Below are 24,868 nucleotides of genomic sequence, written 5' to 3'. Positions count from 1 at the left end.
ACTTTTGGCCCTCCACATTATCAAACCAGTCCATACTCCAGGAAATAAAGCCAGACTGCTCACTTGAGGGAATGATATTAAAGGCAAAACTGAAGTACTTTGGCCACATAATGAGAAGACAGGACACCCTGGAGAAGAGGCTGATGCTAGGGAAAGTGGAAGGCAAAAGGAAGAGGGGCCGACCAAGGGCAAGATGGAGGGATGATATTCTGGAGGTGACAGACTTGACCTTGGGGGAGCTAGGGGTGGCGACGGCCGACAGACAGCTCTGGCGTGGGCTGGTCCATGAAGTCACGAAGAGTTGGAAGCGACTGAATGGATAAACAACAACAACTTCCATAATCTCTCACCAGAGGCTATGCTGGCTAGTGCTGATGGGAGTTGCAGTCCAACATCTGGAAGGCCACAAGACTTAGTGATGGCCACCAATTTGGATGGCTTTAAGAGGGGACTAGTCACTTTCCTGGAGGAGGTGGCTATCAATGGCTATATGCTACCTCCAGTATCTGAGGCAGTATGCTGATGTACACAAATTGCTGGGGAACATGGGTGGGAGGGTGCTGTTCTGCTCATGTCCTACGTGTGGGTTTCCCACGGGCAGCTGCTTGGCCAGTGTGAGAACTGAATGGTGGACAAGATGGACCCTTGGTCTGATCCAGCAGGGCTCCTCTTATGTCCTCAAGTCCCTCACCCCTTTGGTTTAGGAGAACTGCAACATTACAATGTAAGTTTACCCAGGGGTAAACCCAACCGGGAATAATAATAATAATAATAATAATAATAATAATAATAAATTTCTTACCCGCCTCTCCCTTTAGATCGAGGCGGGGAACATTAGTACAGGAATCAACACATTTAAAAAAAGATCTTGATTAACATTAATCTGGGTAGGCCTAGGTATAATGAGGTTTACCCCCAAGCAAGCTTTGCATTCGGATTGTAGCTGTTATCTGACAGAAGCTCACCAAACCTGGGCCCCGGGACCTATTTCGAAAGCCAGAATCCAGTTCTGAAAAATATGGGAGTTTGCACTTCAGTTCATTCTCCCTTGAGTCCCCCAAACAATGATTGCGTTGCTACCTCATAGCTAAAAATAGGGGGCTTTGGGTTATTTTTCACCTAACGCCAGCACTCTTAAGACGACTGCAAATTTTGCAAAATAAAATAATAAATCTTTGCAAATTAGCAGCGTGCAAGACTGAACACGCTTCCTTCTTCGCCTGCACCCACCCATTCACCCGCCCAAGGTATCCAACCCACCCAGTCCTTGGGGATTAGTCACACAGCCCAACCCCTTCATCAAACACTTCCACCCATTTCCTGCGGTTTCATAGGGACTTGAAACTCACTTTCGCCACCCACCGACCTTCCCTTTGGTCTTCTCTGCGCAGGCGCGGTGAGAGGCCGGCGGGTGAGAGCAGCGGCTTCTTCGCCTCTTTCCCACGCCGGTCTTTCGCGCAAGCGCAGTAAGTAAGAGAACGCCGGGCGATTCCCCCTCCCTCTGCTCGAACGCTGCACTTCGCGCAGGCGTAGTGAGCGGACGCAGAATGCCGGCTCCTCCCTCCCAGGCGCGCGTGGGGGGCGGCGCCGACAGAGGAGCGCCCGTCACGCTCGCGAAGGGGCGGGTGGCCGTTGGTGACGCATGCGCGGCTGCGCCCGGGGGCAGCCTGTGCGCAGGCGCGGTGGCTGTGTCAGTGTCACAGAGCCGGGCCCTGCTTGGCGGCCGCGCCTTCCTCTCATTTCCCCCGAGAGCTGCGTGTGAGGCGGTTTCGCGTTGACTGACCAGAGTCCGCGAGCCCCGCTTCCCTCAGGCCCGGAAGGTGAGTGAAAGGAAGCGAAGGGGTTAATCCTGCCTTCCTCTTTTCCACAGTCATGAGAGGAGGAGGAGGAAGAGGAGGAGGAGGGCAGCAGAGCCCCTCTTCTGGGTGGGGGGATAATTTGGGGTGGGGGCAGAATGGGATCAACCCCTCCCCTACGCATCCTAAAGACCCTTCCTTCCCCCTCCCACTGTGGGAACAAGGAAGGGCAACAGGCCCCTTTAAAAGAACAAAAAAGTGGGGAAACACCTTTTTTTTAAAAAAATGCAATATTTATTTGTTTTGTGTGGTAATTTGTTGACTTCCTATGTTTATCTCCTACTCTTCCTGTGAGGAGCTCAAGGCCGTGTCTACGTGGTTCTTTCCTCCCAATATGATTTTCACAACAACCTTGCGGAGTAGGTTAAGCAGAGATGTAGCGACTGGCGCAAAGCCCCCTGTTGAGAGGACTTTTGAGCCGTGTCTGATCCAGCATGGCTTTTCTGATGTCCTGATGAGCTTATGCCCTTCTATTGATGGCTACTAGTCCTAGGGTGACCCTATGAAAAGGAGGACAGGGCTCCTGTATCTTGCATAGAAAAGGGAATTTCAGCAGGTGTCATTCGTATATATGGAGAACCTGGTGAAATTCCCTCTTCATCACCACAGTTAAAGCTGCAGGTGCCCTGCCCTCTTTTAAATCCGGTCACTCTAGTATAGCTCCCGCACCTTTAACTGTTGTGAGGAAGAGGTAATTTCACCAGGTTCCCCATATATGCAAATGATACCTGCTGAAATTCCCTTCTCTGTACAACTTTAAAGATACAGGAGCCCTGTCCTCCTTTTCATAGGGTCACCCTAACTAGTCTCGATAGGTATATGCACCCTCCAGTATCAGAGGCAGTAGGCCTATGCATGGCAGTTGCTGGGGAACATGGGTGGGAGTGTGCTGTTACACCCATCTTCTACTTGTGGGTTTCCACAGTTGGCTGCAGTGGGAACAGAAAGGTGGACCCTTGGTCTGATCCAGCAAGGTTCTTCTTACGTCCTTATGAAGCCTCTTTCTGAACTGGAGCTATATTTTAAGTACTGTGAGCTGCACTGAGAGGAAGGACCTGTCTGCTTTGGCCTATGTAACTATCAGGTGCCATAACAACAATGGACAAAGCGGCCTCATCCACAGAAGCTTAGCCTCGTAAATAAGCCCTCAGACGTTACTGGCCCGCTTTTTATGAGGGTTGGCAGAGGAGGTACAGAGCGTTCTGTCTGCCAGCTCCTCTTATGGGTAAAAAGCAGGCAAGCAAAAAAATTTACAGCTTGGTTCCTGTGCTGGGCATGGAAGAGGGAGTTTCTTCTCCTCTACACTTAGCATACATAGGGGGCTGTTGCTATGGGGAGGGATGAACTGATCTGTTCCTCCTCTACCAGTCCTTTTGCCTGCATCTAATTCCTTGTTGCCTATGGTGAGCACCAGGTGATGGTTACAAGCCTGACAGAAGCTTCTGCCAGAATAAATTGATGCGTGTTGGTTTGTCTGTTTGATATCTATCCCACCGTTTGATCCAGAAGGATCCCCAAACTGACTTATGTTAAAACAAATCAACCAAATATAACTACACAGAGCCTGTACCTACTCCTTGTGACACCTGGCGTTGCTCTGGGAGAGTGTATCCTCTTTCTTCCCCCCCCCCAAGTCCTCATTAAGTTATCGTGGGTGTTCCCGTTAACTTTCATAACAGCACACTCCCCCGAGTGCTAGCAGTTGGGTTGTGAGTTGCCTGACTGCCTCCATATTCCCTTCTGCCGGTTGTTAAGATGCTACACTCTGGGTGGGTGTGATGAATGGAAACTGTGTTTTGAATGAGGATGATACAGCACATTCATATATGTGTTTACTCGGAAGTCAGGCATGCTGAGTTCAATGGGTGAACACCCAGGAAGGTGCGCATAGAATTGCAACCATGATATGTGGTGTGTTAGCTGTCTCTCCTTCTTTCTTTCTCACCCCAACCCTATGGCACTTTCATAATCAATTTTTGGGAATGGAGAAGAGGAAGGAAAAAATACTTTGTATTATTTTGTTAGCGCCCATCATCACGACAGGTATGGATGGTGTGTGTTTATGGAAGGAGGATTTGTGTACTGCCTGGGGGAGTGGAGTATCTTTCAGTGCACAGAAACGTTGTTCCCCTGCAGCATCCTTGCAGAGAGCTTCGGCTATTGGGCGGTATAAAAATGTAATAAATAAATAAATAAATAAATAAATCCTTGTCAATGATGGCTGGACTAAGTAGTGTTGAAGTTTGGTTCACAACAGTGCTCTCTGAAGTGCAGTCCTCTGCTTGAGTTCATTATCTTGATTGGAAAAGCTGAATATTCTTAGTAAGAAAACAGGTGTGTGTGTGTTTTTAAAACATGTAATGATATTTCTTATTTGGTATGAGATTCAGATGGCCTGACAGCAATAAGCAATGGTTTCCAAATTTTAATAATACTGGATGACAGTGGTGGCTGCCAGCTTCACACTTGATAGGTTTTAAATGAAAGTATTTGAACTGGAATAAGTCTCAAGGTACAATATTGGAATGAAACACACTGCTTTTATCTCGGGCATGAGTAGCTGTCAGTGTTACGTATGTTTACAATGTTCAGAAGAGCTTACGCAGGCTTTCCTACTCCAAATAAAAACCCTAAGATGACATTCCTTCCCAACTAAACACTTCCCAGAATTCAAGACCGAGCCTCTTTGGGAAGCAATGTAAACATTCTGTTCAGGATGGCTGGGATTGACGTGAGATGAGTTGAGATTTTAAAAATCTTCTAATGGTGGCAGAAGAGAGATTTTTTTAGAATTATGTGTCTGCCCCATTCATGTGTGAAGCTGTGTGTGCTTGTCTGATTTTAACATCAAAAGTAGGGGTGTGCTCCGCTCCGTTTCGGATCCCTGAAGCGAAGCAGGCCGATCCGGACCTCCAAAGCCGCCGTCCGCCGCCATCCATGTGGCGGCGGATGGAGGAGACAGGTAAGGGGGAGGGGGACTTATTCGGCCCGCATTTTGTCCCCACTTACCTGCCTCCGCCGTCTGCTACAGAGGCAAGTAAGTGGGGAGGGGGGTTGAAATGGGGTCCGAATCTCGATCCGGACCTCCGGATCTCGAACTGGTTCCGAATTGGATCGGGGGAGGTTCGGATCAGGGTCCGAAGTGGTTCGGGGTGGGTGGGTTGCACAGCCCTAATCAAAAGAGCATGGAAGTGAAGATAACTTAATACCTCCCTTGTTTTGCCCCGGTGGCTTTTCTCCCAAACCAGCTTGCTTCTGATATTCGATCTAGGCTGGGATAAAAGTCCTTTGGGTGACTATAAGGCAAGAGAAGGTTCAGCACCCTTCAATGTTTTAAAATTGAAATTTGTATGTCAGTGAGTCTGGTGTGTGATTAGACAAAACAGTGGCTGCCCCTGTCCACTTTGGTGGCCAAGCACACGCCCTGCATGTAGAAGGACCCACATTCAATTCCTGCCATCCCCAATTCAAAGCTGTCAGGCAGCAGGGCTGGGAAAGACCCCCTTGTCTTAGACCTGGGAGAGCTGCTGCTTGTCTGAATCGCTAATACTGTGCTACATTGGTCCAAAGTCTGGCTTTGTCAAAGACAGCCCCGCATATTCATATTTCAAACGCTGCAAACTTGGGTGAGTTTCACTTTTTCTTGTTGAGGGCAGGAGGGGCAAGCTATAAAGACCAAAGTGGGGTTTAGGTAATGGCAGCTGCTGTCAAGATGTTTTCATTTATCTCTTCTTTACGATACACGTTTGAATATTACGTCTTTAATAATATAAATACTTAAAATCAAGTAACAGTTGCTCTTAAAATACTGGATTTGGACCTATAGTTTCGACTTCAGTAATTATAATACACAAGCTAAACTGTCAGGATCTGAATTTGTGGGGGTGGGGGAGTAGTTTGTCCTTCAGTTTTTTAGTTTGCATTTGTTTCTAGCTATGTCGGAATTTTTACCTTGCTCTGTAAATTACACCTTCGTCAACACAGCCAAACCTGGATATCTGGTACTCCAGTGGGTGTGGATGTCTTGAGATGACATCACTAGTTTTTTTCCTTCAATGTATGCAATAGAAAAGCATTTCCTTTAAGTGATTAATGGTGATGTAGTTGAGCAGGAACGTAAGGAGGCTGTTTGGGAAATGGCCGGGGAAGGGTAGGGTCTCGTTGTTCATAATTACAGATGACTTAACTGTTCCATCATGATTTTGGACCCATTATGCTGGGATTTCGGTGTACATTCCAATCTATAAGTCATTGACTTGGCATACATGTTAGGTTGATTCAGTTCTCTTAAATCAGCCTTCCTCAACCTGGGGCGCTCCAGATGTGTTGGACTACAACTCCCAGAATGCCCCAGCCAGCTCTGCTGGCTGGGGCATTCTGGGAGATGCAGTCCAACACATCTGGAGCGCCCCAGGTTGAGGAAGGCTGTCTTAAATTTTCAGGTGTGATCACTCAGTGGAGTCTTTTGGTTATGACACTAAATTTGCCTCCTGTCCTCTTGAAATTTTAAATCAGGATCTTTTCAGGGAGGGTTCTGTCTTCTGGCTGCACAATGATGTCATTAAATAAATAATGTCAACGTAAGTTTCCCAGTTAAAAGTTGGCATATCCTATAAACTAGGGGGACCCTATGAAAAGGAGGACAGGGCTCCTGTACCTTTAACAGTTGCATAGAAAAGGGAATTTCAGCAGGTGTCATTTGTATATATGGAGAACCTGGTGAAATTCCCTCTTCATCACAACAGTTAAAGGTGCAGGAGCTATACTAGAGTGACCAGATTTAAAAGAGGGCAGGGCACCTGCAGCTTTAACTGGTGTGATGAAGAGGGAATTTCACCAGGCTCTTCATATAAACAAATAACACCTGCTGAAATTCCCTTTTCAATACAACTGTTAAAGATACAGGAGCCCTGTCCTCCTTTTCATATGGTCACCCTATATAAACGCACGTGGTTCTGTGAGTTTTCCTGAGGCTGTAATCATAAGCACACTTGCTTGGAACTCAGTGCCTGTGTGTGCAAGTGAAGGTGTTCTAGTCACCACTGTGCTCCTTAGATCATTGCACTTTCACTTACGCATGAGTTTTATATGGATGTCTAATAACTGGCCAAGATAAGCAGAGAGCTCTTTTAGTGGCTATATTTTTAAGAGTTGTGTATATGAAACCTTTTTGTTTGACCTGCCCTGAGCAATCAGAATTTAAACAATTTAGTTTCATATCTGTTGCATTTCCTGTGATCTTATCAGATACATTTAATGTTTGGTAGAAACAAAGTTGAAAACATCTAATTGAAAATATTGCTGCTTATTCCTTTCAGCTTCATCCCCTTGAACCTTTAAGGCCACCCCTTGTTCAAAATGTCTCTACACCAGTTCTTACTAGAGCCAATAACCTGCCATGCCTGGAACCGAGACCGAACACGTGAGTATTCTCTTGATAGTTACTTTTTAAAAATAGATTACATGAATAATAAATGGATGAAACATCCAGTCACATCAAACAACACAATAATCAAGCATGGGATACACTTGATACGCACAATCAGCATCAACTTAAATTAATTAGGGGACACAGTAGACTGCTTGCAATTGTATATACAAAGTTTCAGAACATTTGATGGTTACCTTTTTTAACTTATGTGGCATCAGATTCTACAATAAGCTCAGTTACTGAATTCATGTGCCTAGACAGCTCTTTACTTGATGATCTACTGGAAAGTTAGTGCTGCCAATAATTGAGATTATGTACTAAGATTTAGCATGTGGGGGAGAGTTATACCTGCACCTCATCTGGGCTACTAGTATTAGAGTTCTACTAAAGAGTGTGGTGCATGTAAATGTAATCCAGATGGCAACTTTTCTTGTTGCAAAGCAGCATTGGGAGGGAGTGATTTGCAGTGAAAGCAGTAGCCAGGGGAGGGTTGCTTAAATAAGAACAAAAGAGCCATACTAGATCAGATCAAGGGTCCATCTAGTCCAGCACTCTGTTCCCATAGTGGCCAACCAGCTGTCGACTAGGAACCCACAAGCAGGACATGGGTGCAACAGCACCCTCCCACCCATATTCGCCATCAACTGGTGTATATAGGCATACTGCCTCTGTTACTGGAGGTAGCACATAGTCCTCAAGACCAGTAGCCATTGACAGCCTTCTCCAGTAATGTGTCCAGTCCCCCTTTCAAAGCCATCCAAATTGGTGGCCATTACTACATCTTGTGGTAGCGAATTCCATAGTTTAACTCTGCGGTGTGTTAAGAAGTCCTTCATTTTATCTGTCGTGAATCTCCCACCAATCACCTTCATGGGATGACCCCATTGGGTTCTAGTATTATGAAAGAGTATTATGAAAGAGTTGAGCTTTTAAAGCTCAACTAAAAACTTTTCTTTTTCCTAAAGCTTTTAAAACTTGATGTTGTGCGGACTTTATACTGTTAGTTTTACCCTACCCTGTGCCTGCTTACCCTACCCTGTGCCTGTTTGCATTCTCTTCCCCTCCTTATTGTTTTACTATGATTTTATTAGATTGTAAGCCTATGCGGCAGGGTCTTGCTATTTACTGTTTTACTCTGTACAGCACCATGTACATTGATGGTGCTATATAAATAAAGAAGAAGAAGAAGAAGAAGAAGAAGAAGAAGAAGAAGAAGAAGAAGAAGAAGAAGAAAAATTGCCCCCCCCGGTCCACATTCTCCGCACCATCTGCTGCTTTTCTCCCACTCCATTTGCGTTTTTTCCTCCATGCTTCTGGTGGGGGAAGGGTGAAGTCCCCCAACAGCCCTTCTCTGCTGCAAATCACCCTTTCCTTATTTTCTTATGCTGCTTTACAACAAAGAAGCGACTGACAGGTTTATGTTACATGTAGCTGTGGCCTAATGTGTAATTCAGCCCTTAAAGTGAGCCTTCCTTTTCTCCCAGGCATTTGGTAGCGTGGGTTAAATCTTTGGCTGGATTGATTTTATATTGCTGCTTCTGTTTTAAATTTTCTGCTTCTGTGCTCTTTTGGGTTCTGCTTTTATTCAGGATTTACCATTTCTGTGCTCTCTATAGTCATTACATTGAGTGCTCTTTCAGACGGGAAGACCCCTCATCAGTCTTATGAATCAAGTATGAGTCCGTAGATTTGGGGCAGAGGATGTCTCTAACCCTTTCCATTTTAAAGAAAGAGTTCCTTATGCTAATGAATTTGTCTTGCCAGAGATTGCCATTAGTCCTAACAACCATGAAGTTCACATCTATAAGAAGAGTGGCAACCAATGGGTGAAAGCTCATGAGCTGAAAGAACACAATGGCCATATCACAGGTAAGAGAAGCATCTGCCCCAGCAGTTTCTGTCTTGTGGATAATAAGAGGTGGAAGGTTTTGGTTTCACGTGTAAATCCATTTTGAATCTTCCATTTTGAATCATCTCAAGCTCTTCTACTGAGCTAGGCAACATTGTGTAGTATGCTACTCCTTCCCATTTTGAGTAAAACAGTAGAATTGCCACATAGTCATTTGAGCTGTTCCCAGCCAGGTGTTTTTGTTGAGAACATCTGTCCATTCCTGCGGTGGTGTGTTTGGCTTGCATGTGACTAATTGTGTTTTGCTTGGAGAGCTGGCCCATTCTGGCGTAAAAGCTTATTTTCTTACGGAATTGGGTTACATTCTTTATGCACACCACTTTGTGAATGAAAGTTGAAAGGTGATATATATGTTTCATAAACACATAAGATGCCTTGGTAGAATTTGTGAACCGCCCAGAGAGCTCCGGCTATTGGGCGGTATAGAAATGTAATAAATAAATAAATAAAATGCAGATGTGTGCACTCATCCAAACATGAGCCTGCATACTCATATCCTAATATGAGTCTGCCATCTACTAGGCTGGTGTGCACGTACGTAGTAAACTGCCGGTTTTCTTTGGGCTACAATTCCTGCCCATTCCTGCCCATTTCCCCAGAAACCTACTCCTCCTTGAGGGATCCTTGAATGGCAAAGGGTGGGGAAGCCTTCAGTGGGTGGTGTTATTGGATCTATGACAATACGACAAGGTTTGCACAGTGATGTTGCGCTATCGAGCAGATCTTGCCTTTTACATGAGGCTATTTTCTAATGCCAGTGTAGGGCAGCAGCAGATCCCAAGTGCTGTGCTATGGCTGCTACAGTGAAGAAAGGGATAAAAACTGCTATAGTTCTGGGCTATAGGGACCTTCTTCCTTCCTCTTCTGTAGGGAACCTGTTTAGCAGCAGAAGAAATCCAGGACAAAGTTGCCTCCTTTTCTTAGAATCACAGAATCATAGAATAGTAGAGTTGGAAGGGGCCTATAAAGCCATCGAGTCCAATGCAGGAATCCACCCTAAAGCATACTTGACAGATGGTTTTCCAGCTGCCTCCTTATTTATTTATTTATTATTTATTTATTACATTTTTATACCGCCCAATAGCCGAAGCTCTCTGGGCGGTTCACAAAAAAGCGTATAGAGGTCGCAAGATTCCTCCTAAATGCCTCTAGTGTGGGAGAGCCCACAAACTCCCTAGGTAACTGGTTCCATTGTCGTACTGCTCTAACAGTCAGGAAGTTTTTCCTGATGTCCAGCCGGAATCTGGCTTCCTGTAACTTGAGCCCGTTATTCCATGTCCTGCACTCTGGGATGATCGAGAAGAGATCCTGGCCCTCCTCTGTGTGACAAAACTCACATAAGTGAAAGCATCATACATTGCAAGCAGTGACAGGATTCTGTTTCCTATACAGCAAAGCTTTTTCTGATAGCATTTTGTTATATATAGGTTTAAATGTGTTTGTTTAAAAGCATGGCTTTCATTTGGAAGGTAGTAATGTAACTTACTGATAATGTAAGTTAATGTAACGTAATATATGGTGCAGTTCTTTGGGGCAGCTTTGCTGTGCCAACATTTTACAAATTGTAACGTAGCCTAATTTCCCTCTGAGGAGTATTGCATCCCCAAAAAATAAAAAAATAAGCCCATCTAAGCCACCCTGAGCTCCTTGAAGGAAGAGTTTGGCACAAAGGCAAAGAGATTGTATTAGTATTGGTGAGGCAACTCTACATTCTTGAAATACATCACACAGGACAAGTTGGAGCTTTCCTGTTGAGGGCACAGGGAGAGATTGCATCTCATTATTTTCGACCCTAGGAAGATGTGGAAAAGCCTTACAATCCTCGCATTTAAATTGCCATATTTAGATGAGAAATAACATCTTACTGAGACAGATGGATTTGTTCCGTCGCCCAGGACACCTCTGCACTAGCTATACTTAGCTTCTATTTTGGGACTCCCTTTCTAATCAAGAGTTAGGAAATCTTTTTTGTTATTATTATTAGAAAGCTCAGGTTCTAAAACACAGCAGTAGGAGAAAAAAATCCCACATATGTGGGCTTAACAAAATCCTTGTCATCTTGGTTGTCACGCAAGCTTAAGTGAACATAATCTGCAGGGCTTCAATTAAAATCTAAGAAAAGAAGCTGTCTGTCACTCAGCTATGGTTGCTCTGTTTTGGGCTAACTTTTTGGCTTTAGGCTGTGATCCTCAAGTCATTTAAGCAGACGTGCTTGCAATTAAAACGAAGCCAGACTTCTTTTCTTTTCTTTTCTGCCTTAAGGGTGGAGTGGACTTCATTGTTGGCCTTTTAAATGAGAAATCTGGGCTCTCTTCAAAAGGAAAGGTACAATGTAAAACTTCCCAAGATTTTGGAAGCATTTACCAAACAGTGGAAATTAAAGAAAGGGATGCCGCAGCTGTTTTCAGACAGCTGTTCTATATTCAGTGGGAGTCTGCCCCATTCATCACAACTATATGGAAAGAGCCACAGTTGAAGGTTGGGTTGGCTAGTTAACGCACATCTAAGCACTTAAGCACCTCGAATGCACAAAGGCTTTGTCCTTTACTGAAGGCACTTTGTGGCTTGAGTTCCCTTAGGAATTAAAATGCCCTCTGCTTTTTCGGCATGCTACTGAAGTTAATATATTTACCATTTTTATGATGAGATGAAGGTGTTGCACAAGAAGCTGAAGTCGTTTTACAGGCATCTTCAAGCACCAAGATCTTTATGGAATTTCCTTATAAGGACCCTAGCATGAATCTTTGGAGGGATATTAAATTTTTGAAAAGAACTGCTTCTTGAATTCTGTTTGTGCATCTCACGCCCCAGTTTTACAGCTGATTCTTCTTCTGTTGCTTCTGAAAGTACAAATTGCTTTTTAAATTTGGCTGTGGATTGGGTTATGTCCTGATCTTCAGCTGGTGGTTCACGACCTAAACATGGGTCATGAGATCAGTCCAGATGGGTCGCGGCAAGATGTTGACAACAAGGAAAGAAAAGTGTTATCTAAATTGCAGGCATTGACTGGGCTCCCAAGAGCGACCGCATTGTCACCTGTGGTGCCGACCGTAATGCTTACGTCTGGAGTCAGAAGGACGGAGTGTGGAAGCCAACCCTGGTGATTCTGAGGATCAACCGAGCTGCCACCTTTGTGAAGTGGTCTCCCCTTGAGAACAAGTTTGCGGTTGGAAGTGGAGCTCGACTCATATCCGTGTGCTACTTTGAGTCTGAAAATGACTGGTGAGCAGGCTTCTGTCTTTCTCTTGGCTATTCCTTGGTGTTATTTATTTATTTTAAAACATTTATATACTGCATGCTTCTATGATAAGTGTAGCAGCATGAAATATAGTTCACTAATTATCAGAGGACTCTTAACCACCGAGGCTTCTGTTTCGAAATATTTTCCCTCTAAATTATTTTGGAATGAAACCGCTATTGAGTGAATAGCTCATTATGGCTACATTCCAGAAAACCATGGAGAAGCTCCATCTGCTGAAAGAGCCTTTTAGGGCGCAATCTTAGGCATGTTTAGGCAGACGGAAGTCCTACAACTCCCAGTATTCTGGAAGTTGGAAGTTGTAGGACTTTTGTCTGTCTAAACATACATAGGATTGCGCTCTTAGTCTTTCAGAATGTGCTTGAGAAAGGAACCAGTACTGTTGCTTTCAGTATGTCATGGGTTTCATATACCGAGCAAATGTTAGTGGCTGCGAAAGAAACAAGTTAGCAGTGAAAAAACTTTCCTTGAACAACGTTAATGGACTCAGCTAGTTCAGTTGCGCTCCTTCAGCCTGTTCTGTGGCACAAGGGGAATATTTGCATGGCTTTTTTAGTGTAGCGTCAGCCCTATAAACTTAAGGACAAAGATGAACAGTTCCTCACTAGTTTTTCTCCCCTCCCCCAGGTGGGTAAGCAAACACATTAAGAAGCCCATTCGCTCCACTGTCCTAAGCCTAGATTGGCATCCCAATAACGTCTTGCTGGCAGCCGGATCCTGTGACTTCAAATGCAGGTGAGAAGAAGCCAAAACACTTTTCAGGGGACTTTGGGTCGCTGGCTCAAACTGATTCACAGCAGCAGCGGGCTGATGGATTTCCCATGTAATGCTTCCGCCAGCAGATGGTAAGACCACAACCAGATCCAGCTTCCAAAAGAGGAGAAGAGTTTGGTTAATTAGTGTGCAAACGAGTACCAAAAGTGCGCCACTGTTGGAGCTGTACAATCAGTTTCCTCTTGTGACGTACAGCTGTGTGGAACTGTCTGTATTCTGCAGGGTCGTCACCACCTTTCAGCTGTTCAAAACTCTTGCATTACTCCTGCAATCTAATAAATGCTCTCTTCCCTGGCCTTCTTCACCCCACTCTCATTCTTTTTCTGCAATGCCCTGTTGATGTCTGCAGTCTAAGTTATTGATTCAAGTGGAGCAGCCGTATTAGTCTGTGGTATGAAATATACAAAACGTGTCTGTGGCACCTTAAAGACTAACGGTGTTTTATTATTAAGGCATGAGCGTTCATGGTTTAGCCCATAAAAGCTCATGCCTTAATAATAAAACACCATTAGTCTTTAAGGTCCCGCTGACCCTTTTTGTGTAGTCTAAATTATGTGCTCTTTGAGGCAGGCATCTGTTTGGTTTTCTCACTCTATAACGCTCCACATATCCTTATGGTGCTATTTAAATAAATCAAGCCAAATTGGCTTATTGGGGGTAAATTGTACTGAACAACCCTGAAGTGGTCATTTAGGCTCCCTTCTGTGTCGCTATTTTATTTAGTCGGCTTTTGCTTCTGAAAGAGAGAGACCTTGATTCTCTCTCTTATCAGTAGTATCTTTATGGAAATAGACGTATGGCCGCATTTTTGCCCCCCGAATGGACCACAATTTTGCAGCACATTGCTGACTCGATGCCCTCAATGTTATTTCGTACATGAAAACGACTAGCTTTGAGTGCGGCGGCACTTCCAGTTTGGCAGAAACTGTTAAATTCTCTAACGCTCCTCATCTGAAGGCATTTAGTATTCTGGACGAATTCCAGCTTGTTTAAATCCCCACCAGATCCTGTCAACTTTAATTGGATGTGACACATGGTTTGTCCTGAAGCTTATTTCATGCCATCTTGCTGTATTGTTATTGTCAGTTATCTGGGGGGTTTCTGTACTGGTAGTTCCCCTGCCTCCCTCTCCAACCACTTTTGATGAGGCTCTGATTGGATTCCCCCACCACCACCTCCCGTCCCCATACTCCTGAGACTCCTGGACTTGGGTACCTTGTTCTGTGTAATTAGCCCCCAGTGAGACAACCCCATCTGGCTGTCATAGCTGTCGTCTCCTGGGGCTTACATGCTTCTCTGCAGCTCCTGCAGAGCAACAAAGAAGCAAGTTCATGAAGGCAGGAGCAACAAGAGGAAAAGAGTGACAGATCCATAGGCCAGCTAATGCTAATGGCGGTCGAGACGCCCTCTGAAAAAATGAAACCTCAACCTGGCTTCATAGTAGAGCCAGGTGAGGTTCTTCTTTGAGAGGGCCTTCCGCCACGTAGGTGCCATCACTTAGCCTTACGTTACCCACTTCGAGGGCTCTACTCGAAAAGTAGTGTATAATTGACCTTCAGGTGTGTGGGTGCCCTCCAGATGTGTTGCTGGGGGTGATGGAAGTTCCAGTCCAACACATCTGGAGGGTGCCAGGTTGGGGAACCCTGGCATAAAGAAAGATGAGCGGAGCACGTCTTTGGAGAGAGGCTTTTGCTACACCTGTAACCAGGGTTTGCAAAGGCATCACTGCTCCAGAGCAGGAGACCGCTTTCATCCCAAGGAGGTGCTGAAGCTCTGGACTCGGTTAGGAAAACCACCGGGTACTACTTGAGATTTTCAAGAGGCAGCCCTTGAATAGGGCCTGGTGGCTCCCTTCAGGGTATCTTTCATCCCGTTGCTCCCAGCCTGGGTGAAGAATGTTTGACACCATCTGAAGATGGCTGTCGTTGTGGGCCTTAAAGCTGCTCTCCGGCTCCCTTTGAATCTGGAGACTCGGCACTGAGAAGAAAGGGCTAGCTGCCGGGGGATGGCGGGCAGCTGAAGTCTTATAAAAAGCAACGTTATTCAATTAAAGGATTCCCTTTTTTGTAATCACAGTTACCTGCAGCCTCTCCTCTGGTTCAAAATGATGTATTCGTGCCTCGTATTAAAGCTTTTTCTGCCTTTCATTTCCCATGCCCTATTTCCATACATTAATAGAATTCGTCTCCCTGGGCTTTTGCAAATGGCTCTCTTTCGTTTAGCCTGCTGCCACTGTTGAGTCCTTCAGTTGAGTCTTTTTTCTTTAAAAACATTTTTTTTTAATGGCTAGCTTGATTTTAGCACGTATTTCAGGTTTTGGCTACTTCGTCTGCCTCGACACATCTGTTTCCTTGTTCTACTGCTTGCAGTCTAACTGACTGAAAAATATGCAAGCTTTGGCATTAACACAGGCCACCTTATCAATACTGAGGCCCAGTATTGGGCAAAAGGCGGGATACTACTACTACTACTACTACTAATAATAATAATAATAATCAAGCGGAATGGAGAAAAATTACCACTGCCTTGCTGTGCAGTGAGGAAATCTAAATATGTGTAGAAAAATATGCAAGCTTTGGAGTTAACACAGACCACTTTTATCAAACAATGGGGAAAAAACTACCACTGCTATGCTATGTAGTGAGAAATCTAAATATATGTAGTTGCATCACAGATGGTAGGAAAATAAAAACGTTCAGTTTTTCCTAATGCGCAAGGCATGCAGACTCACAGCGGATTTTAGATTATTGGGATTTCCGCTCACCTCCCCCTCTTAAAATTAAACAACCCTACTGACCCTGTTCACTTCTGACTGTGAGTAAAAATAAGTAATCCTTTTTTACTGAAACGTTTAATATGCCACGCAGATGGGAGAACAGCTGTCCTTCACTGGCTCACTACTTCTGGCTGGCACATTAACCAGCTGCTATAATTGAGCATTTCTGACATCAGGAGTGCCTTCCATGGGAACAGTCACGTACACCATAGAATGGTGGATTTTTTTTACTGTTCCAGGATTCATTGGAAGCTCATTGGGCATTCCTTAGAGGGAAGGACAGTCGTGGTGGACAGGATTTCTTAAATACAGTTTGCCTAGCATTGCAGTGCGGTGTGTGGCTGCAGGAACACATTGGGTATATTCAAGGATTCGCACTCAGTTCATCTGAGGCAACGATGAGGCCCAACGGGCTTGGGCAGTTCACACAGGATGTGTGCTCTTCAATGGCTTTCCATGACCAAAGTCCAGGGGTTCCTGTGCAGATATTAAATGTATGCGGCAAGGATTGCCTGAAGGCAAAAAGCATGAAAGTAATAGCCATTGGGTAAAGGAACCTTAGATTGCAATCCTATGCACACTTGGGAGTCAGACCTATTGAACTCAGTGGGTCTTACTTCTGAGTAGGCACACCAAGGATTATGCCGTTAGAGCAGATTCAAATGTTTAGAAAAAGTATGTAATAAAGTGAGACTGTACCACTTCTAAGCAGACTGGGGAATGTGGCGTTTGGATGTGTTTCCACCTTGAAATCTCCCAGCTTTGTACAGACTTGGCCCAGAGGCAGACTTCTTACTTTCCACATGCAAGGCTTTTCTGACATGAAAGGATGTTTAAATAAACATGTAACTTAACTCGATTGGAATTCTAAGGTGGTACAGTCCAAGTGAGGAGTGTATCACATGCCCTTTCTGAATATTTGAGTCGGCTTGCAGGGGAGTCCCAGCCGTGCTGAATCCGTGTAGCTGACGCCCGTAGTCCATTTCGGGGCTGTGTCAGTTCACATGCTGAGTCCAAGATACGCCAGTGGGATGTGTACGGACGAAAGAGCAACAATCTCACCAACTCTAAAAGTTGGTACCTCTTTCTCTCCCTCCAGCATTTTTTTGTTCAGAGCCACAATCCCTGGGACAAGCAGTCTGTCTCACTTAACATCTCACCAGCCTTCCTGTGTCACTGTTTATTCATAAATAAGAAATAAAAATAAATAAAAGGTAATCTCCCCCACCCCACCAGAAATAAAACATGCGTCAACTCTGATGCAATTCAGGTTGAAAACCTTTTATTCGTCTTGTCATTTGTCATGTGACATCAGTTATTTTTACTTTAGTTTTTTATGGCCACTGCTTATATTTTTGTTACATAGACCCTGTTCAGACAACACGCTAAGCATTTTGAGCTAAACATGTTAGCGTGTTGTGTTAACCATGACTTAACGTGTTATGTCATCTAGAGTATTGCGTCCAGTTCTGGGCTCCACAATTCAAGAAGGACGCAGACAAGCTGGAGCGTGTTCAGACGAGGGCAACCGGGATGATCAGGGGTCTGGAAACAAAGCCCTATGAAGAGAGACTGAAAGAACTGGGCATGTTGGGCCTGGAGAAGAGAAGATTGAGGGGAGACATGATAGCACTCTTCAAATACTTAAAAGGTTGTCACACAGAGGAGGGCCAGGATCTCTTCTCGATCCTCCCAGAGTGCAGGACACGGAATAACGGGCTCAAGTTACAGGAAGCCAGATTCCAGCTGGACATCAGGAAAAACTTCCTGACTGTTAGAGCAGTACGACAATCGAATCAGTTACCTAGGAAGGTTGTGGTCTCTCCCACACTAGAGGCCTTCAAGAGGCAGCTGGACAACCATCTGTCAGGAATGCTTTAGGTTGGATTTCTGCATTGAGCAGGGGGTTGGACTCGATGGCCTTGTAGGCCCCTTCCAACTCTGCTATTCTATGATTCTATGTGCACCGTCCCTAAGCATGGTGGCTACATAACCATAGTTTAAACACACTCACTAACCATTTACTGCAGCCTTAGTGTGTTGTCTGAACAGGCCCATTGTATATTTATATTTTTATATAGTAGTTTTATTGCTGTACAGCGGCTGGATATGTTTTACAGGACAGGCAGTACAGAAATATTTTTAAATGATATTTTTAAAAAATATTTCCTGCCTCCTTCCCACTTTCTATAGCCATACTTTATTTGTATGACTTTTATTAAGAAAGATAAATTGAATTTTGTTGTTGTCAAATCCTGGAGCTTTCTCTAAGGCTCGTTCGTTACCTATGAAACGAGCCATTTTGTGAAAGGGGGGAAAGGGCTGCTTTTCTACGTGGACAGGTCTGTATTTTTTCCCTTCTCACTCCCCCCTGTGCTTCTTGCTTGCAGAGTGTTTTCAGCCTACATTAAGGAAGTGGATGAGAAACCGGCCAGCACACCCTGGGGCTCCAAAATGCCGTTTGGGCAGCTGATGGCTGAATTTGGCGGTGCGGGAAGTGGCGGCTGGGTCCACAGCGTCAGTTTCTCCGCCAGTGGCAACCGTCTCGCCTGGGTCAGCCATGATAGCACTGTGTCCGTTGCAGATGCCTCCAAAAACATGATGTAAGTGACTGAGCCAGGCCTTAGGGCCCGTGTCCTTGAGGATGGCCGTGATCCACCCCTCACACCTGCAGGCAGAATCCCTCAGTGGGGTGCTGATGCCTGCATGCTCTGCACGTTTAGCATCCTATGTAGGCAATCTGCATTCAGGTTACAATGCAAGACGAGCAGGGATTTGGACGAAGGGGCTGCCTAACACCAGAAGCAGTTTATTTATTTTATTTTATCAATAAAGAAGACAGTCCCTACCCTCAGGCTTACATTCTAAAAAAAAAAAAGACATGACACACAAGGAAAAGTGGATGGGGAGGGAAGAGGGAGAAAATAAAAAGAAATTAAGGAGACTGCTTAGGCTGGTGAGAAGGCCCTGCTCCATCCTCTCATCTCCCAACGGAGGGGCAAACCAACAGCTCCTTCTTCCCCACAAGGTGAAGATGTTAGCCCTGTGGGGTGGGTGGGTTTATAGTTGCCTGGTTTATAGCAGAAAGGAGGGACCCTGATTACCTGGCCGTGTGAGCCCAGGCACTCATGAAACAGGGTAATGCCAGCTTCCGTCCTAAATATAACGGGTGATCACTTTCAGCCGTGCACCGTTACAACGAACTAGACATTGGCGTGCTGCACCATTAACATGTCGTCTTGGTTTAGGGTCTCGCAACTGAAGACGGAGTTCCTGCCACTGCTGAGCGTGTCGTTTGTCTCTGAGAACAGCGTGGTGGCGGCTGTAAGTGCCTTCCCTCCCTTTGACTTGCGGCCCTTGAAGAGGCAGACAGCAACGCCCCAAGTTGAGCGTTCTGCTTTTAGCTCTAGCAGCACGGCTCAAAAGCGAGGATGATTGTACAGATGCCTCCTTCCTGACCTAGAGCCGCTTCAGGTGTTCCCCTGCGCTGTCTGTAGGGGAAAGCATGGAAACTGCGCATGCGCCATCATTTTCACTGTATTCACAGGTAGAACCCATGGGCCGAGAAGTCTTAACCAATTGCAGCTTCCCAACGTGTTCAGTGAAACACACATGCATGATTACAGTGTGTTTGTTTGCTTGCTTGCATGTTGATTGATACGTCGCCTTTCCTCCAAAGAGCTTAAGTTGGCAGGCGTGGTTCTCCTCCCCCCCCCCCCGTTTTATCCTCACAACAACCCTGTGAGGTAGGTTAGGCTGAGAGATACTGGCCAGGGAGTTTCCCAGCTGAGCAGGCTCTTAAAAGCAGGCCTCCCCCCATTCACTCTAGTGATCCACAGGACGGTCTTAGGACTTTTCTTCATGGAAGTGCTTTCTATGTAAGAAAATTACAGCCTTCAGAGCTGCCGTTAGCTTCCAGACTTAACCTTTAAAAGCGCTTGGTCGATTTGAAGCATTCACTTGCAGTGCTCTGCCGATTCCTTCCAGGGCCACGATTGCTGCCCCATGCTCTTCAACTGTGACGACCGCGGCGCCCTCACCTTCGTCTCTAAGCTCGACATCCCCAAGCAGAGCATACAGCGCAATATTTCGGCCATGGAGCGTTTCCGCAACATGGACAAGAGAGCCACTACGGAGGATCGCAATGCTACTCTGGAGACGCTGCACCAGAACAGCATCACGTAGGTGCCACGGCTAAGACGGTCTTATCCCAGTGAGCTTTTTCTGGGTGCTGCTTTTAAATCTAACTCTGCCGTTTGCAACCTGGCCTCCTCTACACACATCCGGAGCTTACTAGGTTGGATAAAACTCATCCAACTTGATGCTGTTACTATTTTTCTCCTTTTAAAATTGTATTTAGGCTGTGTTATTGATGTGGTGGTGTGTGTGTGTGTGTGTGTGTTAGCAGCATGATAATTGATGATCTGATTTTGTTAGCCGCCTTTTCCTATTCAAATTGAAAGCAGGGATATACATATTTGAAATAAATCGTTCCCACTTGAACGTTGTGAGCATAGATTGTTTTGCAAGTACAATTGTAGCTGGAGGAATTAATTTTATCAGGCTGCCTGCATTCTGCTTGCTCCCTTCTGGCACGATAATGCTCAGATTATACTTGATCGGTGTGTTCAGGAGGAAAAAAAGCAACAACCAGATTTGTGTTCTGTTTCTTACACAGCTAAAACACGTCTAGTGCTTAAGTACGTTGGAATACACTTTCTGCACCCGCTTTCCCCTTCAAGTATTGAAGCTCTTTCTTTGCCCTTTGCAGCCAAGTGTCCATTTATGAGGTAGACAAACGGGATTGTCGCAAGTTCTGCACCACTGGCATTGATGGAGCAATGACCATCTGGGATTTCAAGGTATGCTTTGACGACGACACCTAGACCAAATGAGCAAGGCCAGGCCTTTAGTTAACTTCATGTGGGTCAGCTCCAGGACTCATTGTATTAGCATTAGGGATCTCAGGATGGTGTTGTCAAACTTCAGAAGCATCGTCCCAAAACTGCTGACTTGACAGATGGTGCTACTCAATACTAATTTTGCTAATGGGATCACTTCTATCCTTTTTAGGAACCTTAATGAAATCCTTTCTTTGTCCTCCAGTCTCTCTCTACTTGGATTTCTGCAATAATAAACCCAGTTGAGACCAAGTCTGGGGTGGTCACAGCTTGGATCCTAATTTGAGGATGTTTGTGGAAGGAACGTTTTCTGGCCCCTCCTGCACCCCCTGAAAAGCCCCCCTGGAGGAGAGGAAGTCCTTTTGAACAACACAGAACAGGGAATGGGGAGCTCTTAAGGGCGGTGGTAATTGCTCCAAACTGCGTGCCGTTGCTTGACAATTGCTACACAGTTTGGGAGGAGTCATAGCTCAGTGGGGGAGCACATCCCAGAGTGCAGGACACGGAATAACGGGCTCAAGTTACAGGAAGTCAGGTTCCGGCTGGACATCAGGAAAAACTTCCTGACAGTTAGAGCAGTACGACAATGGAACCAGTTACCTAGGGAGGCTGTGGGCTCTCCTACCCCAGAGGCATTCAAGAGGCAGCTGGACAGCCCTCTGTCAGGGATGCTTTAGGGTGGATTCCTGCACTGAGCAGGGGGTTGACTCGATGGCCTTTTAGGCCCCTTCCAACTCTACTATTCTATGATTCTATGCTTTGTAGGTCTCAGGTTCAATCCCTGACATTCCCCCCCCCCCATTGGAAGAATCTCAGCTAGCAATTGATGTGAAAGGATTCTGCCTGAGACTCAGAGAGCCACTGACAAACTAGGCAATACTGAGTTAGATGGACAAACGGTATAAGGGCAGCATCCTATGTTCATTCGTAGTATGTACAGATCTTTGGGTATCTCTACACAGCAGATTGGGAGGGGAGGGAACATAAGAACAAGGAAGGCTGTACAGAAAAAGAATATACGAAACACAGTATCGTGCTCCTTTTCCTCTGGAGTATTATATCCGTACTTGCATTCAAGCACTGAATTGGGGGAAGAAGCTTCCGTATCTCTTGCTCTGCATCTGCCACCTGCCTCTGTCGCCTTTCATTTCCTTTTTCCGGCTTGCGACTCAAGAGCCCATTGACCAGCAGATGGCTCTGTTCAGCCGCTGCTTCTCTCGGGATTCCAGCTTTTAGACAGGAGCAGCTCTCCAAGCAGAAGAACTGAATACTAACACTCTCTGCCATTGTGTTGTCTAAAGGCCCTGGCTGAACTGAACCACACACTGACCCTGTGTTGAATGGCAGCCGTTTGCCGCTGGGTCAGGGCTGTGCAAAAAGAAGAAGAAAAATGGGGCCACAAAACGTTGAATTCTGAATCTGGTACAAATTGTGCAGGCGTGCAAAATTTCCAATGTTTTGCATAATTCTGATTTTGTGTGTGTGTGTTCAGCTCAAAGTTGCGGGGAGGTGAAAAGCTAGACAAAGCACTGATGCCCCGTTGCTGTTACCAACCACAGGAAATCTTATTCAGCCACTGTCCTGTCCTCAGCTTCTGACATTTCAGCAGATGTTACCCTCACACTTTTTGGCATGTTTTCTTATCGATACGTACTAGAAACATACTTGTCCTTTTAATGAAAGCTCAGATTCTCTGCTGAATTTGGGGGTCCTGTATAATGTTCCCATGGAGTTGCAGCTGACACCCAGTTGTCACGATTAATATTTATTCTCTCTCTCTCTGTGTGTGTGTGTCTCAAGACATTAGAGTCTTCCATCCAGGGCCTGCAGATCATGTAAAGCTGGTTCCCCGTTCTCTAGCAAGACAAAACTCGCTCTGGCACCTGCACAGACTTGAAAAGGGATGGTGAAGATGGGTCACTTCGTGAAGCACTGAGAAAATGATGACCCGGCGGATTCCCCCTCCCCTCTTCTTTTCATCCCCCAATTTTGGTGAAATGTGTTGGTTTTGCAAATCAGCTGTGATTGTGTTATATATTTGGGTTTGGTGTTTTTTATTATTATTATTTTTATTATTGGTTGTTTCATTCCATTCTTTGCCAAAGCTGCTCCTTGAAATAGTTTCTTGCAGGAAGTATGAATCACTAACTTAAAAGGGGAATTTTATGTGAACTCGTCTGCTAGAAAATAAAAGAGAAAAAAAAGCCATACGTTTTTGTAGTGTGCTTCCTTGGTACAAACAGGGTTGCCTTTTCTAGTCTGCAAGAAAAGAGAAGGAGGAAGCTGGATGAGATACTACGCGTGGTATTTTCTTATTCCTCTCCCCACCCACCCCACACACATACTTAAAATAGCTGATTTGGGACCAGGGAGGTGTAAGTTAGGGCTTTCCCCCCATACTCCTCTGCAAATGAAAGTACCTGTCTCCAAATGGCATCTCCAGGGATAATAGCAACTTGGGAGGGTGGTGTGATACTTTGGTAGGAAAAGAGGACACAGGAAATGCTCATTTACCCCTGTGCCCTGCTACAGTCCTGATCCGGATCAGCCCCCTATGGCTGCCGTTCAAAAAGAAAGAGAAGTATTCCAGTTTGGCCCTCGGTAACGCTGTGTGACGTGAACTTCAGGCTGCGTTCTGTTCCCCTTGGCCTAATGCTGAGCCAGGGCGGAGGTAAATGAGGAGGCAGAGACCGCTTTTGATGGTATCCTGCCCACCTGGTAGAGCTTCGAAAGGATCACGTCTCACTCGCATGGAGGCAGGCGTCTACCCTGAGGCGTCATTCAAGTCCCTGCTGCCCGTGACGCCCCCACTTTTCACTCAGACGGAGGTGGGGTAAGGTAGCCTTCAGTCTGCAGTTATTGGAGGATAGCGGTTGACTGGCTTGGACGAGAATAAACGATCCATCAGAGGCCCAGGGAATCAGTGTTGTACCTCCCAAAGGAGCCAGCTAAATGCCTCTAGAAAGCTTACAAAGAAGCCAGGGTGTGAGAGCCACCTGAAAGTATGTGTTGGAGGGAACTTCATTATTGTGGCATAAGAATTTATGTTTGGCTGGATCAGACCAAATATCTCCTTGGCTCATCGCCCTGCTTCTTAGAATGGTTCACCAGATGCCTCAAGGAACACTGCAAGCAGTGCAGGAAAGCAATAACCCTCCCTTGCTGTTGCTCTGGAGTGAAGCACATATGGATGTTGTCACCAGATGTCAGGGACCAGAAGAGACTTCTATACATATACATACACACAACACATGCATGTACACACCCATGTGTCTCAAAAACATTTTAAGGTCCGGGCCTGATTCAAAGTGCTGGTATTGACATTCAAAGCCCTAAACGGCTTGGGGCCAGGTTATTTGAAGGAACGCCTCCTTCCATATGTACCTGCCCGGACTTTAAGATCATCCACAGGGGTCCTTCTCCATGAGCCCCTGCCAAAGGAAGTGAGGCAGGTGGCTACTAGGAGGAGGGCCTTCTCTGCTGTGGCACCCCAGCTGTGGAACGAGCTCACAGAGAGGTCCGCCTGGCGCCTACACTGTATTCCTTCCGTCACCAGCTGAAGACCTTTTTATTTTCTCAGTATTTTAACACCTAATTTAACTTAAATTTAAACTTTGCTGTTTGAATTCCGTATTTTTATATTAATTTCTGCTGTGTGGTTTTATCCTGGTTGTGCTTTTTATATTGTATTTTGTATTTGTGTTTTTAAACTGTTGGTTGTTTTGTTGTGCTTTTGTGAACCATCCAGAGAGCTTCAGCTATTGGACGGTATGAAAATGTAAAAACACACACACACACACAAAACAAAAAACATTTTACGTTTAGATTTTAATTGCAAGTTGCTTTTGGAGCCAATCTTTGCTGAAAAGCATATCGTTATAAATAAAACCGGATTGCTTGATGCATCATCTGAACAGAAGCCAAGAGGCAGCTCCTTAAATTGTGGTTTAGGCTATGGTGCA

The 24,868-nt window shown here is 45.4% G+C and overlaps 1 protein-coding gene across 1 annotated transcript; it reads left to right on the top strand.

Annotated features, from left to right (window-relative positions):
- The first annotated feature begins 1,707 nt into the window (after positions 1–1,707).
- On the top strand, positions 1,708–23,114 carry ARPC1A (actin related protein 2/3 complex subunit 1A). The gene is made up of 10 exons (XM_063143647.1): positions 1,708–1,820; positions 7,175–7,278; positions 9,052–9,156; positions 12,196–12,418; positions 13,083–13,190; positions 18,396–18,608; positions 19,254–19,329; positions 19,993–20,186; positions 20,777–20,867; positions 22,707–23,114. The coding sequence occupies exons 2-10, from the start codon at positions 7,215–7,217 to the stop codon at positions 22,743–22,745; spliced, it is 1,113 nt and encodes a 370-aa protein (XP_062999717.1). The 5' UTR covers positions 1,708–1,820; positions 7,175–7,214; the 3' UTR covers positions 22,746–23,114.
- Positions 23,115–24,868: the final 1,754 nt, after the last annotated feature.

The sequence above is a fragment of the Elgaria multicarinata genome, chromosome 17 (assembly GCF_023053635.1).
Source record: "Elgaria multicarinata webbii isolate HBS135686 ecotype San Diego chromosome 17, rElgMul1.1.pri, whole genome shotgun sequence".
Classification (NCBI taxonomy): domain Eukaryota; kingdom Metazoa; phylum Chordata; class Lepidosauria; order Squamata; family Anguidae; genus Elgaria; species Elgaria multicarinata.
Note: the sequence above shows the minus strand (reverse complement) of the source record. Positions and strands in the feature narration are given on the sequence as shown.

Coding starts and splice junctions, on each gene's coding strand:
- ARPC1A (XM_063143647.1), top strand. CDS start 7,215: ATGTCTCTACACCAGTTCTTACTAGAGCCAATAACCTGCCATGCCTGG. Junction 13,191..18,395: donor TCCTGTGACTTCAAATGCAG/GTGAGAAGAAGC, acceptor TCTTGCTTGCAG/AGTGTTTTCAGCCTACATTA. Junction 20,868..22,706: donor TGACCATCTGGGATTTCAAG/GTATGCTTTGAC, acceptor GTGTGTCTCAAG/ACATTAGAGTCTTCCATCCA.